Consider the following 18,666-nt stretch of genomic DNA (forward strand, 5'->3'; position numbering starts at 1 on the left):
TGCATTGAATTCCAGCCCAGAGGTTTACATGTCAACTTTACCTTTTTATAAAACAGATATACAAGGAATCCAAATGGCAGTACTTTGTAGCAATCATTCAATTAATAGGTTTGATCTTATTCCCAATGAAATTGCTAAAATCTCAATAGCCATAATTCTGAAGCTATCAAATAATGTAGCTCATTCAGCTCCTTTGAATTGCTCTTCAACTTTTACATTAAAATGCCATTAATCCTTATCAAAATTACACATTTTGCCTGAAAGATTCTATAACATTTTAAATTCCCATTAATTTTCTTTCTTATCACTTGCTGCTACATACTGTTACACGCTATTATTCACTCCAGCCTGGTCTACCATGTTGCAGCCAGACAAAATTAGGTGGAACCCACCTTGCAGGCCACTCGGTGAGGGCACAACTTGCCAAAACCGAGCGGTGGCTGAATCCGTCTCAGCAACGTCACCACGTCGAGGTGCTTTATCCTTCCCCTGGAACAACACACACCAGTGAACAAACATCCACTCCCAAAATACACACCCTGCTCTGCTTGTTTTTACCAAATAAATAACATCAGAGAAATGATCTAACTTACTTTGCTTCGGGGTCATATTCTGACCATATTCTTTTGAATTCATCCAAATGATGGGGGCCCAGAATAGACCAGTCACGTGTCAAATAATCAAAATTATCCATAATGACAGCCACAAATAAGTTTATAATCTAAAATAAAAAATAAAATAATTCAGAACAATTTTCCTTGATTATTTTGAATTTTTATCAATTTATTGTGTAGTAGCTTAATAACTCAAGTAAATCAATAGTTTTTGGCAAATATCATCAAATGTCACTGAAAATATTTGCATTTAACTAAATGGAAGTCTATCAAATAATGACATAAGAACATGGTATTTTAGAGTACTCAATTTTTTGACATAGGCTACAACACAGTTTTGTTTCTCTTCCTGAATTTATCAGATCTCACTACATCAAATTGAAGAATGGATCCAATACACACATTATGACACTGTGTGTATCTCAGGAATAGGATTCAATTCCATGACAATTCATTTTGTTAACACAGAAGGTGACACAGAGAAACAGAACACATGTTTACATCAGTTCACAGAATTTTGTTGGACCACTCTCCTTTAGCAAGGAAACAATTACTGTGAATAGAACAAATCAATCAGCTTATACCAGACACCTGCAATGAGGAAAAACATATTTCAATTATTATTTCACAGCAAATAATCCATTTCTGCCACAGACTAGGGGAAAAAGTTATTGTTCACTTCTCATGTGCCAAACATGAGGACACTTGTAGAGATGCAAATCCAAATTCTGCTAAGTTTAAACAAAACAAACAGCAGTACTGCTCAGTCATAGGAATTGCAGCTCCATTATTAATGAATATTTAATGAGAAATGCATGAAATAGCAGCTATGAAAAGACTGCTAGCTCAGCTTTCAAATGTGCAGCCAACCACCCTGCACACGTGCAGTCAGAAGAAAGCCTCACTCGTGGGGATTTAGAATCATGGAATAGTTTGGGTTGGTAAGGACCTCTAAAGGTCATCCACACCAATTCCCTGCAATAAGCAAGGACATCTTCAGCTGGATCAGGCTGCTCAGGGCTCTGTCCAACCTAACTTTGGATATTCCCAGGGATGGGGATCTTGAACCACTCCTCTGGGCAACCTGTGCCAGTGTTTCACCACTCTCACTGTGAAAAATTGGTAGGAAATATAGTATTTAAAACTCTGTATGGGAAAACATAACCTTGCCAAAATATTTTGGATGTGGGATATTCAGTCATTCTCTCAAACTCTTCATTCAGAAGAAACCCAAAATGTCAAAGCTCATTGCTGTTAATAAGCACAAGCTAAACTCACCAAAAATGCACAGAGCATGTAAAAACTGATAAAATAAATGATGGCAAAATTGCTTCCACATGTGTATTCTTCCCCAGGATTATAATCAGATTCGGGATCACAGCGCTTTCCAGGCAAACATGCCAGCATGATTTCCTGCCAGGCTTCTCCAGTTGCACACCTTCATAACACCACAAAGACAAATGCAGCATTATTTGATCAAGATGGATTCAAAATGAATTCATTTGTTACATTCTGTACACATTGTACACAAGCACAAATGTGAAGACAGACTATGAAAGTTTCAGAGAAGAAACTAATTAAAGAAAAGTACAGAGCAAGTTTTAGAACTGACAAGCATAATCTGACATTGCAGACACATTTTAAAAGGTAGAGTAATGTACTAAGGCTTGAATTTAAAAACTGTAACCCCAAACTGTGATTTACAAGTTAAATACTTATTGTAGTGGCATTACTATGTCCAAAAGCAGTGTTGTATATGAAAATCAGTCATAACATTTCAAAGTACATATTTGTAAAAGATGAACTTTCCCCTGTGTTGGAAGAAATGCCTCTCTCTAATTTCTGCTATTGTTTTTTTTTTTCACATTTGCATAAAGCCTGTGTGCAGTCCCACAATTTCAAATTTTTAAATGACAATTACATAATTATGACATCTTTTGCTGTTTACCTGGTGTCAAATGCATAAAGTGACTTAGATCTCAGCGGGTGATGCCTCTGGTGCCAGGAATGTCCTGCCAGCTTTTCCAGCCAGGTCAGTAACAATGCACAGGAGCTGAATTACAGAATCTCAGGCAAGAGACAGCTCAAGGTTGTCACCTTTAGAGGCATCCCTGCCCCATGTCGCTCTCTCCTTGCTCCAGGACATTTTGAAACACTCCTGGCAAATGTTTGCCTTCTTTTTAAACTCTCCAGTCATGGAAATCCCCACCCCACCACCGTGAAGATTTAGCTGCCTTCACCATCAGGAAGCTTCTCCTACGGCTCCTCTGGAATTTCCCTTCTGCAAGTTACACTCCCTTCAGCAAATGTAAACAGTTTATTTCTTTATGTTTGCAATAATTTTTAGTTTCTTCAAGTTATCACACAAGTTGCACTTCTAAAGATACCACCAGTAAGGGCAGAGTCTTCTGCAGCTTTCCCCATGCTCAGGCAGGTTGATGTCTGGGCTGCAGGTTTGGGCTCTGCCTGAATGCTGCCCAAAGCAGGAGTTTCCCAGGAGCTGTGAGGAGTTCTGTATCACCTCCTCGAACACTCTGTGCCAAAGGACACTCAGCACACAGCCACAAACAGGAGGTGCTCGTTGAGCTGAGCTGATTCTCCCTTGCAAGAACATTTTGCACATTTTTCATAGATCAGTGAAATGGGATGTACTGAGTGAGAGTTAAGGTTTGCTCACCTGAAGAGAAGAAGCACAGCTTGGGGGAAAGTCTGAAAATTGTTGTTTCTGTTTATTTGATTGTTGTCCCTCATGGCCACTTTTCCAAACACCTACAACAAACCAGAATTTTGACTCTCATCCAGTGACCTGTGCTGTAAGAGGCTTTAGGTCTTGCAATCTAAACTTCCTTCAGGATGCATGAAATGCCACAGAAACACTTTCATTACACTGTAGATTTTTCAGTATATATATAAGTGCAGTAAATATAACACAAGGGGAAAAAAGCAACACACCAAGTTCTTTTCTCTTGCCTTTTGGAATTTCCTAATCAAGGAAATCTCTTAAAGCTCTGCCTTATACATAGCACGACTATCAAAGGAATGTTTCAATAAGCAACTTAAGAAACAAGTCTCAAACAGATCTGTACTATTGTTTAGTGCTAAAAATAATCTCTAATTACCTGCATTCCAATGACAGCATAGATGAAGAACAGCATGGCTATCAGAAGGGCAACGTAAGGCAGAGCCTAGAAAGGGACAGGTGCATTGTCTTTTAATAATCTCACACCATCATTTCTATTTCAATTTGCAAAAGTAATTTCTCTGTTCAACACAGACTTTTCCAAGGTTTTTCCTCCTATGCAAGTGCTTAAAATGTTATTACCTGTCACTCTTAATACTTTGCTGCATGCAATGTATACCAGCTTCATTGTATTTTAAATTACTTCTGCCTGCAATCCAGAGGGAAGGATCATCTTTTATGTTTTTAATTTTACTTTCATTACTGATTCTGACAACACAAAGATACTTTTTTCTATACAGAGTTCCATTAACTTCACATTCATCAATTTCCAGGAGCAATGATTCAAGTACCTATTTCACTTATGAAATTAGTTTAATTTATGTGTTAAATTCTTCTTTTCCAGTCATCTAATAAAAATATGTGGAAGCATAAGATTTATGTATGTCAAACCTATCCCATCTCTTTAAATATGCCAAATATTTTTCCAGAAGTACCATTGGAACCTCACAGTAACAGCTAATATTAAATGACAAAGAATGACCCTCAGACTCCCAGAAGGAATTGGTGAAAATAATTTTGGCATTGGTATGCAAATATATTTAAATATGCCATTATTGATGACATTAACTTAAAAAATATTTTTGCATTCTACAGGGTATTGCTTCATAAAATTTGGTGTATAAATGGCTGTAATTATAAAGCAAATTTAAATAACTTGTGCTAACCTGAAATGACTTGATAAATGTCCAGAGTAATGTTCTGATTCCTTCTCCTCTGCTCAGCAGCTTCACCAACCTCATCACACGGAAGAGACGGAAAAAAGTGATGGAGATCCGAGCGCTGTCCTCAGAGTTCTGAAGAGCATCAGGAGAAGTCAAACCAAATACAAACTCAAACATGCAACACTTCCAGAAAAACAACATAAAATACAAAGGTGGAAGAGGTAAGATTTGGAAATGTATCTCGAGAGCCTGTTCACCTTGATAACCATGATATGAAAGGAAAAATTACATGCTGAAAACATAGGACCTGTAGAAATGCTTCACACAGCACATGCATTTCCAAGTTTTCTGGTTTGTTAATAGGATCATATTGGGTTTGTTTGTAATAGACTCCAATAGAACACTGACAATGAATGCAAACCACTGCATAACACCTTTGCAGTCAGACAGGAATGAAAAATACAGAAAAACTTGGTGGAAAAAAGACATGGTAAAAAGAATAAACTCAAGTATAGGTAAAACCACTGGGGTCACTTTACTGATCTTACCCCAGACTCATCAGTTGTGACTGTTTCAGTTGGCTTTGGCTTTAAGAAATTAAGAACATTAAATATTAAAATCAAATAAAATATTTAAAAGGTCAGCTTAACCATAAACAAAATTAAGAACATTTTTTTTAATTTCTAAATGAAAATTAACATATTTCAACTCAATATATGTCCTGAACAAAACATTAATTCCCTTGTTAAACCATCCTCTTGTCTGTTCATGTTGGCTAAAACACTGTTTCTGACTCATAATAAATCTGTTGGTATAAAACATGTTTAAAAGATAAAATGGAAAGAAAATACAAAATAAAATATTTGCTCCTATGTAGGCCAAAAAAAGTTAGCCATAATTTTCACAGGTTGTATGAAATCATAACAGGAAGCCCACTCAAAACTGAGGAACAAAGCTTTGGGGCCAAACTAGTCTTTCAAGGTCCTTTTCTGCTCAGCCTTTTTTGAAGATTAATGACTCCATCACTGGAATCTAACCAGAGTCAGGCAGTTGTGTTTGATATCACAGCAGGAGCTGCCCTACAGCAAGAATCCACGGGAGGTGACTCAGTGATGAGCTCTGGGCGCTGCAGTTCCCAAGGACAAAGGGACACGAAAACATCCTTAGCCCCATGTCCTGGGGGCTGAGCCTGCCCCAGCAGGGCATGGGAGGCAGCTCTTGAACTCTCTCCCCACACCTGAGCTGAGGGAACAGCGTCAGGCATGGAGAAAGGGATCAGGGTTTGATCGATCCTTTTGGAACAGATCTGTGCAGCCCTCAGGAGCGACAGGGAGCAAAGCCCAACTCCTTGTTCACAGAGCCAGACTCTGTGTGCTGTCAGGAACACCTCACTTTTCTCCTCTTATTCTCTCTGCTTTCGAAGAAGCTTTCCTGGGAGCCTAAATGGTCACACACTTTGCAGAGCAGGCAGCAAAGCTTAAAGGACCAACGTTCTGTGCTTGCTTGTGCAATAGCAAACTCGCAGCAGCTTCTTCCAAAATTGGAGCGTCTTTAAAAACATTTATAGCACTAGAAAAAATGGGATTATGGATGTTAGATCCTAGTGATGAGTCTTACCCTCTTGCCTAAAATATCCTCCTTTTAAAGAGGCACCTTTCAACAATTCCTGTCACTCAGAGCAGCAATGAGCACAGTGCCCACACCCCAGAGCTGCTCCAGCACGCTGTGCAGGCACCAGCCACACTCAGTGCCACACTTCACCTACTCAGAGCTCACAGGCTGCTGGTACTCTAGATAAAACTTGAGGAAAAGGAAGGGAAAAGAAAGGAGCTACCTCTGTTGAAAATGTATTATGCAAACTTATTATGATAAAGAAAAGCAACAAGAGGTAGTACCTTTAAAAAATCGGATCATTATTAAAATACTAATTGTGTTCTCTATTACTTTTTTCTTTGATATAAAGGCAACACTAGGGAAAAATAAGGTAATGATAAAGGTTTGCTCAACTATGTGCAATTTATATATGGACACATTACTGCCCTGCCAGGATATCAATATATTCTGAAACAAAGCAATTTTTAACTGTATAAAGGATTATTACTAAATTTATGCATTAAATTAACAAAAACCCAGATCCCCTTATTAAACAAGCAGAGTATTTGTAAAACTGGCTGTAACATCTAAACTTTCTAAGAACTTATATAAAATAGATGGAAAATCTGCTGCTAAGGAAAGACAACTGCTTCATTAGAAATTCTCTGTATATTTCAACACTTTGAGATAAAATCATCAAAATATAATCAAGGAAAACGTCATTATCACAAACACCATAAATGTCAAAATATCACAGATCACGGAAGCAATCCTGCAAAGCTGCCTAACTAAATGAATCCCAAGCCTGCACCAGTGCACACAGACCCACACTGCTACTGACTTTTTAGCACAGAAAAAAAAATCCTTTTGATCTGAAGTTTAAAGAAAAAGGGTTTAATTACACATTCTGCAGATGAAGCCTGAAATGTCATATTAATCTCTGATGACTGAGTCAGGTTGAGCTTGATACTCTCTTAAATAGTGAGCAAATTACTTAATTTGCTTTGGTATTTTGTATGATCAAAAACTGAACATAGTATTTGACAGATAGAGATCAGATTAAATTACAGTATCATCACAAGTCGACACCAAAAAAAATGAAATAAAATTTTGGAGTTGGCATTTGGGAATTTTTCCCTCTATGTTTTATGGGAGCAGGAGGGGGCCCCAAATAAGTTAGCATCAGTATTTGGATGGCAATATATAATGGGATAGATAACACCAGAAAAAGGATATTTTGGTCCTTCATGTTTTATTTAATCACTTTTCCAAATGCAAAATTAATGAGTTTGCATCATGACTTGGTTATGAACAAAAAAATCTCTAAAGGAAAAGTCAGTAAAAACAACGTATTCTAAATATAACCCTCTTAGTAATCACTTAGTTCTCACTTTTAAAAATGCAGAGGTCAGATTACCCAAACTATGTGATCAGTTCTACTGGAGTTGCTCTGGAATAACAATCCCTCATTTTATTTTTTGTCAGGAGGTCACTGAGGGGATTTGTGTTTGCACAGTGGTGTATACCCAGGACTGCCCAATGCACACCCCCCTTACAAATCCCTCTTCCTCAGTTTCTTTGGACTAAGAGGTCCTAATTCCCTGGTTCTGATGGCTGATCTGATGCTGCTCGGGAGTGGGGGAGTGTCATATCCAAGAGATTACAAATTATGGACACTGGAAAGTGCAGGCCAGTGATGAAAAATAAAAACACTCTCTTCACAAAAAGCAAATTGTACAATAATGCCGAGGGGAAAATAAATCTAGAAACAAAGTAAGAGCATGAGCAACTGATACAAGAGAAGTTGTTCCTGCTGAAGCTGAAAGTATTCACCACTGGGCAAGTGTTTTGGGTTTGACATCAAAGGGTGTATCTAATTTTTTACTCTCTCTGGCATTTACCTCTGATAACACAGCAGCTTAGTTTATTTTACTAATAGCAATTTTAATGAAGCTCGTGTAGTGATATATCACAAAAAAAAAACCATTATTCATACTTTTTTATAAAGGAAATGCTCATCTGGGAGACAAAGTTAGTTAATGGTTACGTGTGTCCGTCCAGCATGAAGCAATGCTCAGATCTGGGAAACTGAGATAAAGATAAGACAATCTTCAGCAACAGTAACAGACAGACTGACAAAAACAGAGTGTCTGCTTCCCACAGATAAGGGAAAACCAGACAGTCCCTGAGCACACAGCCTGATTCGCAGCACCAGTGACATCTTGTGCACACACACACGTAAAATGTGGCACATTTTGATTTTGTACATGTAGGGAACTCTTAGAATAGACTAGGGACTGAGGGGGACAGGTTGAGCAGAGGGATGGTATCTGCAGACAAGAAGGTAAATTAAATTACCTGTGGTCGGACAATCTACCTCCAGCCTCCTCTTTCCCCTCATTTTCTACCAATCTTTCCAATGCCAGTTGGTCCCAAATGCTTTGGGACTGGCTGGTCATTACCACGATTTTTTTGTCCCCCAGAAACTGGGACTCTGTGATTCCTAAGATGGCAGGTATGCTTCTGTCTGCTACAAGTCTGGCAATGGTCACAGCTGGAATAAATGGACAGTTTCTGCTCTCCCTGCTTGGCTGACAGACACCCTGCAGCGAGGGGAACGAGCACGGACACTCCCTCGTGGCTCTGCCTGTTCTGTCAGCCCAGGTCAGCAAAGCACTTCACAGCCGTGGAATTTTGAGCCAATCCTTAAACACTTCAAATAGGCAGTGATATATGATTTTTCTTTTTTACTTAATTGAAGTGCAACACAACAGTTTTCTTCCTCAGACCATCCCAATCCTCAAAAAAATATAACCAATGATCAACCTAAACTTCTGACTCACTGATGAAAATGTTTGCAACCTGCTACCAATTTTGGTCAAGTACTAATGCTGCTTATGAAAAATTTAGCACATTTCCTAAACAGGAACTCCTTGTTACACAAATGTTTGCAACAAATGTTAAAAATAAACATCCTGACTAAAAAGAACTTCAGTGTCAAACTGTGAACAGTGCGAAACAGATTGGATCATGCCTTGGAAGCAAACTCTGTGCTTAAACAAAAAATAAACACGGTGAAAACCAGTGATGTTAGTAAATGGTGCTGGTCAAAAGCTTCTTTTTTACATATTGTGCCAAAGGGTCCAAGAGTATGTCAGAACAAATGACACATGATGATAATGTCCTCATCACTATAACTAAGAAGGAAGCATCTGAATGACAAACACATGTGATGAAAATAGCACTCATAGCAAAACATTCAGGTTGCCAAAATATCTGCAGAAATGTGTGCTGTGAGTGCATATGCATAAACACACACGATTTGTTCAGAGAATAGTTACTGCAATTCAGATGTGAGCAAGAAATTTTCTTTGTGGTCTTATCCGTAGTCTCTATATTCCCTGTTCAACATGAACCAAATGCCCACAGACATAAATTAATCAAAATTTTAAGTCAATGTGAGAAACCCCTGCAAATATTTTTATAAGTGCCTCTTCCCCGTAAAATACATATTTAAGTTCTAAAGTCGCAATTCATATGTTATTATATGATAACTAATAAAAAATTATTTCTAGCTCCAAATTAGATATTGCAACACTGCAGAGGTTTGATACTGCATTAACACTTCACACTAATGAAAGCAAAGCTGTATGAGAACATATTTTTATGACCTACCCTTAAGCCTAAAGAGAAATGTTTGCAAAAGTTTACAAAATATATCAACAGTATCCAAAAATACAAATTACTAGCACCAACACCCAAGCTCTAACATATGATGGGGTGCATAAAGTGGCACTCAAACTAAATTGGACTGCTCTTGTTCAAAGTTGGATCCTGAATCTCTTACAGGAGGCAGACATGAGGCTTTACTCCACTCCTTCACACAAGCACAAGATCAAGATTCAAGACAAGTGGGTTTTCCTGAGGGGCTCAGGAGGAAGACATAAATGCTGTTCGTTAAGTCCTATTTCAGCAGAAAACCTGAAGGGTTTTTTTAATGTCAAGAATAAAATCAGTCCCATAAAGATGGCATTAATAATTTACATAAAAGATGAGGAAAGGCAACTCTCCATTATTTTCTCAAAATTTTGGCAGCACATGAACGGCAAAAGAAACTTAAATAAAAAATGTGAATTAAAACTTTCACAAACACTACGGCAACAATGTGATCATGCTTCTAAGTCATTCAGTGTTGGTCATCCAAATGGCTTCTGAGCTGACAAATAAGGTAATTTTTATGCAATCAGGCCAGATTGAAACTTGTATGTTATTTCTTTTTAACAACTTATTCATTAAGATTTTATTTCCAATTTATTTCTCTCTCATTATCATAAGTTATATATGTCCCTCTCCCAGATTGGACTGACCACATTTTGTGCCTGCCAATCATTACTCTGCATTTTTCATTGAAAAATAACCATTTCTATGACCACACACGATCTTGCATGACATGTGAAAGTTTCTGAAAACAAAAGGCCACAGAACCCAGAAGTAATTATATAGGTTTTAGTAGTGATTTTAATTTTTTTATTGCTATACCACATGTATATTTACTTATATATACTTGCCTCTAATAATTTCTAAAAATAAAATGAACATGAAAACCAATTAGGTTCATAAAAGAAGGAGGGTGAAGGAAGGGATATTAAATGAAAGAGTAAATTAAATAGATAATCAAAGATAATATTTTATTTCCAAAATATATGTTGCTCTGAGGTGGTTCATTTCTTGAGTTGGTCACTGATCCAGTCCTTGGGAATGCTGAGCAATCCTGTAAATTGCTTAATACGTTAAAGACTGAATTCCACAGGCACCAGAAATATTCAAACTATAGTAATTTCCCAGATTATGTGAGAATAGCAGGTTACTGGATCAGAAGAATCAGCCTCAGGGAAGCATATATATTCTTACAGAAGGTTAAAAAAATTAACAAAATAAAAGAGATGACATTTATTTTCCAGTATTTAATAGTGAAATCGAGACAGTGTGTACCTAGACAGTCCAATCCATTCTCCTGTAAAAACTGGGTCAGATGCAAACTTGTTGTGGGCTGGAAGAGCTCACTGGCCTCTGCACAGGGTCTAAGCATCCCCCGGTGCACTGTCAGGATGATGCTGAGCTGTGTCCACAGCACGGGGCAATCCCGTCTGTGAGCCCCCAGCAATGTTTAGCTCACACTGAGAACATGAAATATTCACACTCATGTCTGCCTTGCACTGCCCAATCTAGATGGTCCTGCCCCTGCCATTAGAACTGTGACAAGACTGATTTTCTGTCAGTGCTGGTGATTTACCCTGCTCAAACAAGGCTGGGCTCTCTCAGCTTAAGGAGTTTCTATCGTGAGGATTTTCACAGGTGCTGTTTCAATCATGCTTGAAATCCCATTGAAAGCTAAGTCTCATTAGCATCTCAGAGGAGATGTAGCTTTCCCAAGATCACTGCCAGCCTTAGATAACAAGTACAGGTGGAATGGCACGATTCAGAATACTGAAAAAATACTGAGGAAAAGATTCTGAAATACTGGACTTGGATGACAGAAATTTACACTAAACTACTCCAGTAGGAATAGTTCAGTAGAATCAAAACAATAGAAGTAAAAATCTAAGAAATTTCCCTGAACACTCTGCAATGTTAAATGTTTAATGTTGAAAATGGGAAATCAAGGCCAGAAATATACAGAAATCATAATACATTCTTGACTTGCACAAACAAAGCACAGAAAAGTGGCAAGACCAGAAACAGACAATGCTTAGTACACAGAGAGTCTGCTGTGCAAAAGTAAAAGAAATCAAAGATGAGCATTTTTTTCCTCTTGTGAGAATAACATGAAAACTAAGAAATGGCACTGCTGGTTGTTGACTGTGGTGTGCACTTATCTTGGACATCATTATTTGGTCTCCAGAATATTTTCAAGACAGCTGTGAGAATTGCTAAATGCCAGTGTTCTTCACAGCTGAGAGCTCAGTTAGAGTTACAAGGAGTGCTGCCCAACGAGCACTGCCCACGCTCTGCTGAATACAGACACATCTGCTTTGGTCGTGGAAGCACCTCTGAGCTATCCCTCAACCTCTTCACAATCAAATACCTTTTGCAGTTATGAGGGAAAGCTATTCTTTTTACTTTTTACTCTACTCAAATACTGTGCTCACCTACACCGGTACTACTGTCAATGGAAATCGTGGGTAAATGCAAACACTTGAGCTGTAAGTCTAAATGCAAAACTTCTCTGGGGAAATAAAATAACCCCTAAAGCAAACAAAACAGGGGAAAAAACCCAATCAAAATAAATCAGACGCAGCTTTTACAAATAAACTCCATGAAGAATAACTATGCTTAAAGAAAAGTCTCAAAGGGCACAGCAGTTCTGGGCTGACTGACCCTCCCTATCAGCTCAAGTTCCTTCAGTTCACAGAAAGATCCATCCCCACAGAACTGAGAAAAAACAGACTGAAATCTAAAGGTCAGGATAAAGTTCCTCTGCTCCCATGTTCTCTCATCACTCCTCCATTTTCTTTCCAAAAAAGTCAGTCAGTCATGAGATTCTCACAGTTTAACACAAGACCAGGAAGCAACTTCAAGGTGAATCTGTTGCCCAAACGCCTATTATGTGCAACGATCATCGGAAAAAAATTTAGTAAATGATGGAGTTTTCTAAGTACTTTAAGAGTAATTCAAACTTCTAAGCACTTACTGCAGGGAAAAAATAAACATTCTATTTTCCACAGCATGGAAAGCCTGACTTTCTATGTGGCCTTCTTCTGCAACCTCATGAGATATGAATGGCCTCCAAACCCAAACCTCCCACAGAAAAAGTAATCATCATTTGTTAAACCAAGCCACTGAAAACTTACAGAATCTTGAATTATATTGGTCAAGTTACCTACAAAAAGCAATGGGCTTCAAGAAAGATAGTAACATAAGCTTAAATCCTTTTTTTTTTAATTTTCTGTGCATATATAGAAAAACAATTTTTATTGCCTCACTGTGCTGTGTGCAACTATATAAGTATATAAATAAATAACAGCAGCTTGTACAAACATCTGTATCAGTGTTTTGGTCTTTGATTCCAGGCTTAAACATACGTTTATAAAAAGGACTTTTATGGGATTAAGTTTACATTTTCTGTATTTCTTGATGACAGCAATTACTTTTTAGTGCATGAACAGTTGCTACTTACATTAACTTCTGTTATAGCAATATCAACGACGCTACCAACAACAATTAAGGCATCAAAAGTGTTCCATGCATCAGTGAAATAGTGCTGTTAGGACAAGCATTCAGCAGAAAGAGAGCAAGAGAAAAACACAAACAGAAAAAGAGAAGAAAAGGACAGCGTTATAACACAGAAACACTCTAGGCTTCTCTGATGTACCACTATACAATCTAAACTTTCCCTTTCATAGCTAAAAAAAGATTGGTAGAAAAAAAAGGCTATTTATTTCCCATATCAACATAATTGACCTATGACTGGTCTGTACTCAAAACTTTAGAAACATCAGATCAAAATCTGTGACTTGTCCAGATGATGGAAATAGTGGGGAGACAGAGAAAGAGAAGTAGGGACTGGGGAAAGTAAGCTGGGATATACTCACATCAGCTTCACTGAGAACGACGTCTACTATGCTGCCAATAACGATGAGGGAGTCAAACGTATTCCAGGCATCACTAAAATAGCCCTGAACAGAGCAGGCAGGGTGCAAACGTTTGTGATTACACATGAAATGTCAAATATTTGCATACTTCTGTTTAGTTTTGCATAAACAGAAATTAGTTAAACAAAACCTGTGGTCTAATGAGAAAACAAAACAAAACCAAACAATATTGCCTACTGAAGGAAAAGCAACATAAATGTGCATGTGTGTGTATATATATAAATATATATATACATGTACAGACACACACACAGACACACACACACTCTACACATGCAGAACACACCACCAGATAAGCACGATGTTGGCAAGCAAGCCAGCATCCAAAATTGGTTTTGGGCTTCTAGCAAGGCTGAAAAATTCTAACATATACACCCTAATGAGGACAACAAGACCCCTTTCATTATATATCTGCAAGACCAAGCCAATTGAAACCTCCTTATCATCAAGGATTTTGTGATAGTCTTATCTAAGTGCTTGGTAAAAATATTCAAAGGGTCACATCTCATCACTGGCTAAACATGCACAGTTATTAACGTGAAACTGTGCCTAAAGATTAGAGAACTGACTTAATCTTCTATTCATAAACTAGGTCTAATATAGGAACTCATCCCACATTTGCAGTCAGGGGGTGATTCTGCAGCCAGCGAAGCCAGTGAACCACAGCAACCTGAACAATTTCTTAATGCTTTTGGTTGGTGCAGCCAATCCAGCATCTGAAAACTCATTTTCATCAATTGCTTCATCACCCTTCTGATGTTTTATGCCTTTAAATATATTCCCCACATGTGTGTTCCTGGGACATGGCTGCAAAGGGTTATAAAGGTCTATAATGCAATTAGCTGACTGTGGCCATAAAACAGCACGTTTGAGCAAAGAGGTACTTCAGAAGAATCCTCCAGGTAGGTTCCAGTGTGGAACAAATCAAGATATATTACAATAGTTAAGATAACTATGGAGACCAGAGGTTTCTGCAATATGTGGCTTTTTCCTAGTTATTATAGAAATCCAAAACTGCAAAAATTCTTACTGAACTTGCCCTTTACCTCATTCAGATACATTAAAGTATCAGTCTAGCATGCCTAAGAAAAGTGCATTACATGAGAAAAGCTGGAATGTACATTTTGCACACGTACATTTCTTGGTAATTAATTTTAAATACTAACTTTTCAGCCACTGTTGAAGCTCTAAAATAATACATTTAGCAAGAAGTTTAAAATTACGAACATGCTAATCTAACCTTATTCTAGTTACAATTTTTATTACACTGTTTGCTCTAAGACAATGTTTTAGCTGAGTAGTTAAGTTATGACATGAGTTGTTAGCAGAGAAAAGAAAAATCAGTTCCAATACCAATTTTAGAATTGGACTGATATTTTTCTCAAGATTTTAAGCTGTTAAAATTTCTAGTAATTTGACATTTCAAAGTAATGCACTTGAGTGCATTAATATTTGAAGAAAGACTTATTTTGAGTGGAAATGTCCTCTTGGAGACTATGAGAGAGCTGCTACAGTAGAAAACAGCTCCACACTCTTGGAGAGGAAGCTGGGTCAGGAAAGACTCATTATGTTTCTAATGCTACTCTTTTAAAACACAAATTGCTACCCTCATTCCTTTGTCTAAGGAAGGGGCTGAAAGAGGAAAATAGATCAGAGTATTGTTACCTCCACAGCCCTTTGCACTTCTCTGGTTCTTTGGGATCAACCTCCAATTCCAGTTTCAGAGCAAAAGCCAGTGCTCTTGAATTTGGCCTCCTGAAGAAATGCCTCCACTCCAAAGAGCTCTTACACAATTCCCTGCTGCTCCCTCCTTACTCTTCCTGCTCATGGGAACATGCCATTCCCAAAGCTTTACTAAGAATCACACTGAAGCACCCCAATAATACTGAAATTTGTAATCCTAATGTGATTAGCAGCTGCCAACCAAAGAAAGGGAGCTGCTCTCATCATGTTCTTCCTGATCATTTACATTCCTTATTTCTAAGTATCTTCCTTGATTTTAGAATACCAATATTTTTAGCTGTATATATACAAAATAAGAGACTATTGGCAAACAGCAAACACATAGTCAGCACGATCCTGAACTGTGCTATCCATCTTCCTCTACAATGGGAACCAAAAAAGGTCCTCCAAATGAAGGATAATTTCAACTATAGAAAAAGTTACTTTACTAGACATGCTACAAGATAAAGCACTGAAATAAAAAAATCACGTTTTGATTCAAAACAGCTAAAACACTTTACAGCTAAAATAATTTACACATTTATTTCTTGATTTTATGAAACCTTTTCCATCAGTATAGACAAATATTGTTCAAACTAATATGTAAAGCAAAAGCATACAAATAAACAAAAAACTAAGAGAAAATAAAGATGGTTTTGGAAAAGGGAGGAATGGACAAGTCACAGCAAATAAACATCATGCAAATAAGTTGTTTTCACCACTGCAAGGACCCAAGATCAATTCACTTACTAGCCATCTTTCCTTTTTTCTTACAAAAATCTGATGTAAAACGACATGGAAAATCATTACAAGTTTAAGCAACAACTGGCTACCAGGAGGCTGTACATACGGTATGTGTGGATGGATTATTTTTTATTCCATTGCTGTATTTTGTTTTGAACGGCACTGAACCATGCTGAGTAACAGATTTTAGCAAATGGGAGGAAAAAGACCTGTTCTTTTAGCTTATATTATGAAAAATTTGCTCATTGACAAATGCCGAAGGACAAAATCACAAATCCTGGGGAATAGGTAGGCATAGGGAATTAGCAACAAAATATGTTTTCATGTATCTACCACATAAATATTTTAGTTCTTTTAGTACTCTCTTGGAAAATTTAGGGCCTCATTCTGCAAAGCCTTGTGTGATCCAATCTCCCAGTCAAGTGTGCCAGACACTCAGCCTCACCTTTACTATTGCACTTCTCCAGGTTTTATGTATCTCAGAACTACAAGGCAGTCTGCAGTGCCTTGGTTTTACACAACACAATATCATAGGAAGAGCATCAATAATTTATAGTAGCCTTAAGTTTATATGACCAGCAAAACCAAAAGATCACCGTTTTCACAGGACTTTTGTCTGCACATTAAGGGGACACTGTCAAGCAGATAAGATAAAAACTAACAGGTTTTTACCTATTCTTATTTTTACAGAGTTAAATGGAGTTTTTATTTGATGCTTTGAACATCTCTGAAACAACTTTTTAAAGGCACAAAATTAATAAATAAAACTTTATTCTGTCAGACTAGCCTAAGAGACCCACCCACCAGTGACACAAACATAGAAGAAATTTATCAGTCTTTCTTCATGGATCCTAAAGCAAAGCATTAAGTTTGGTTTCAGATTGTTCCTACTATTATTAAACTTTAATATGAGTTAAAGCAATTAATTGTTGTTTTAAACATGCATCTATTTTGAAATTTAGATTAAAGACATTAAAATTCTGCTTAAGGCTGCTATCTGACTTTTGATTATTAACGAGCTGTGTAATATGTGTTGCCAATTGGTTTTGTTGAAGAGTATCTGATAATTTAAAAGGTAACAATCTGCAAAGAATAACAGGAACAACCTTAAATATACTTTATTCCCTTCCTGCCTGCTCATTAGTCTCTTCCAAAAGACTGATTATCATCATGGTCTTTAAACTTTGTCCTGCTAATTAAAATTTTAAGCTGTTCTGCACGTATGGGGGACCAAAATTCAGGAAAAGAGACCCTTCCACTGGCAGTGTCTGCCCTTCAAACTCTCAGGGTTCAGATCCAGGGATGTCTCACAGTGAAAGCATCCAGTCTGATAGAAAGCATGTTGCAACAGAATTAAAGCTCAAATTGTACAGAGTCTTAGAGACCAGTTTTAACACATTGCATTTGCTAACAAGTAGGAAGCCCACAGTACAAATGGAGCACTGTGATTTGTACACTCATGATCAGACCACTGTGTTTGGCATTAGCTGCTATTTCTGACTACAGTCACAAGTGCATGGAGAACCATACAAGGATTCACAATCTTCTTTCAAAAAGCAGATGATAAAATGCAGCAAAGTCCTCTGTGCAAAACAAGGATATAGAACAGGAAATACAGATCAGGAAACACAACCAGCATACTCATGACACTGTGGTCCACACAGCTGAGCTATCTCCTCTGGGGCCTCATAATGTGCTATTTTTAATGTGAAACCCTTAGCATTTAAATAAGATAGCTGACACAAAAATACAAATAAATTCATTAGAGATGTACAATGGACTGGACAGTGCAGAGCGAGACCACGGGAGAGCGGGTAAACATTCACCCCGAACTCCACAGTTCACATCTCGACACCAGATCTCAAGAGATGGATCATTCCTTCACTTCTGCAGGCAAAGAAAGCTGGCTTTAAACCAAGTAGCTCAGGCTGTATAGCTAAGCTCAGTACTAAATACAAGCTGAATAAATAGTTTTGGAATTCTGGAAAGCTGCTGTCCAGCTGCTGCAGCCTGGGCTGCGGGCAGCCGTGCTGGGAGCACAGAACTGCCCAGCTCAGAGCAGGGATGGGGCTGCACAGAGCCAGGGCTGCTTCACACCAGCAAAGGGCACAGCTCTGCCAGCCCCTGGGAAGATATCCTGGCTGCTTTGAAAGAAGGGCAATGGGAAAGAAAAAGTACCAGCCTTGGATGGTTAGAGCAGTAAACCTCGAAAGGCTCATCTGGCTTTTTTCAAATTCCAAGTGTAGCAAGTGTAACACGTTTTACTCATTTACATAGCCCAGAATAAACATTCATTTCATTGTACTAAAAACAAATTTATTCTGTTTGTTCATCATTCACTTCTGCACTTCATAAATGCATTATGAGAACTGAACAAAAAGGCTGCATTAGCTGCCACAGGATAGTTTTATCTTTTTTTTCAATTATAGTTACCAGTT

The 18,666-nt window shown here is 37.8% G+C and overlaps 1 protein-coding gene across 1 annotated transcript in view; it reads right to left on the reverse strand.

Annotated features, from left to right (window-relative positions):
* Positions 1 to 18,666, reverse strand: part of CACNA1D (calcium voltage-gated channel subunit alpha1 D) — a 168,224-nt gene that overhangs the window by 26,335 nt on the left and 123,223 nt on the right. Inside the window, exons 31-39 of the mRNA XM_041425606.1 lie at positions 16,235 to 16,264; positions 13,703 to 13,786; positions 5,066 to 5,104; positions 4,521 to 4,649; positions 3,734 to 3,799; positions 3,292 to 3,383; positions 1,893 to 2,052; positions 594 to 721; positions 393 to 489 (exon numbers count right to left, since the gene is read on the reverse strand). Of these exons, the coding sequence (XP_041281540.1) occupies positions 393 to 489; positions 594 to 721; positions 1,893 to 2,052; positions 3,292 to 3,383; positions 3,734 to 3,799; positions 4,521 to 4,649; positions 5,066 to 5,104; positions 13,703 to 13,786; positions 16,235 to 16,264 (825 nt within the window). The remainder of the gene's footprint in view (positions 1 to 392; positions 490 to 593; positions 722 to 1,892; positions 2,053 to 3,291; positions 3,384 to 3,733; positions 3,800 to 4,520; positions 4,650 to 5,065; positions 5,105 to 13,702; positions 13,787 to 16,234; positions 16,265 to 18,666) is intronic.

This window comes from Onychostruthus taczanowskii, unplaced genomic scaffold (genome assembly GCF_017590055.1).
Source record: "Onychostruthus taczanowskii isolate IOZ18803 unplaced genomic scaffold, ASM1759005v1 scaffold9, whole genome shotgun sequence".
NCBI lineage: Eukaryota > Metazoa > Chordata > Aves > Passeriformes > Passeridae > Onychostruthus > Onychostruthus taczanowskii.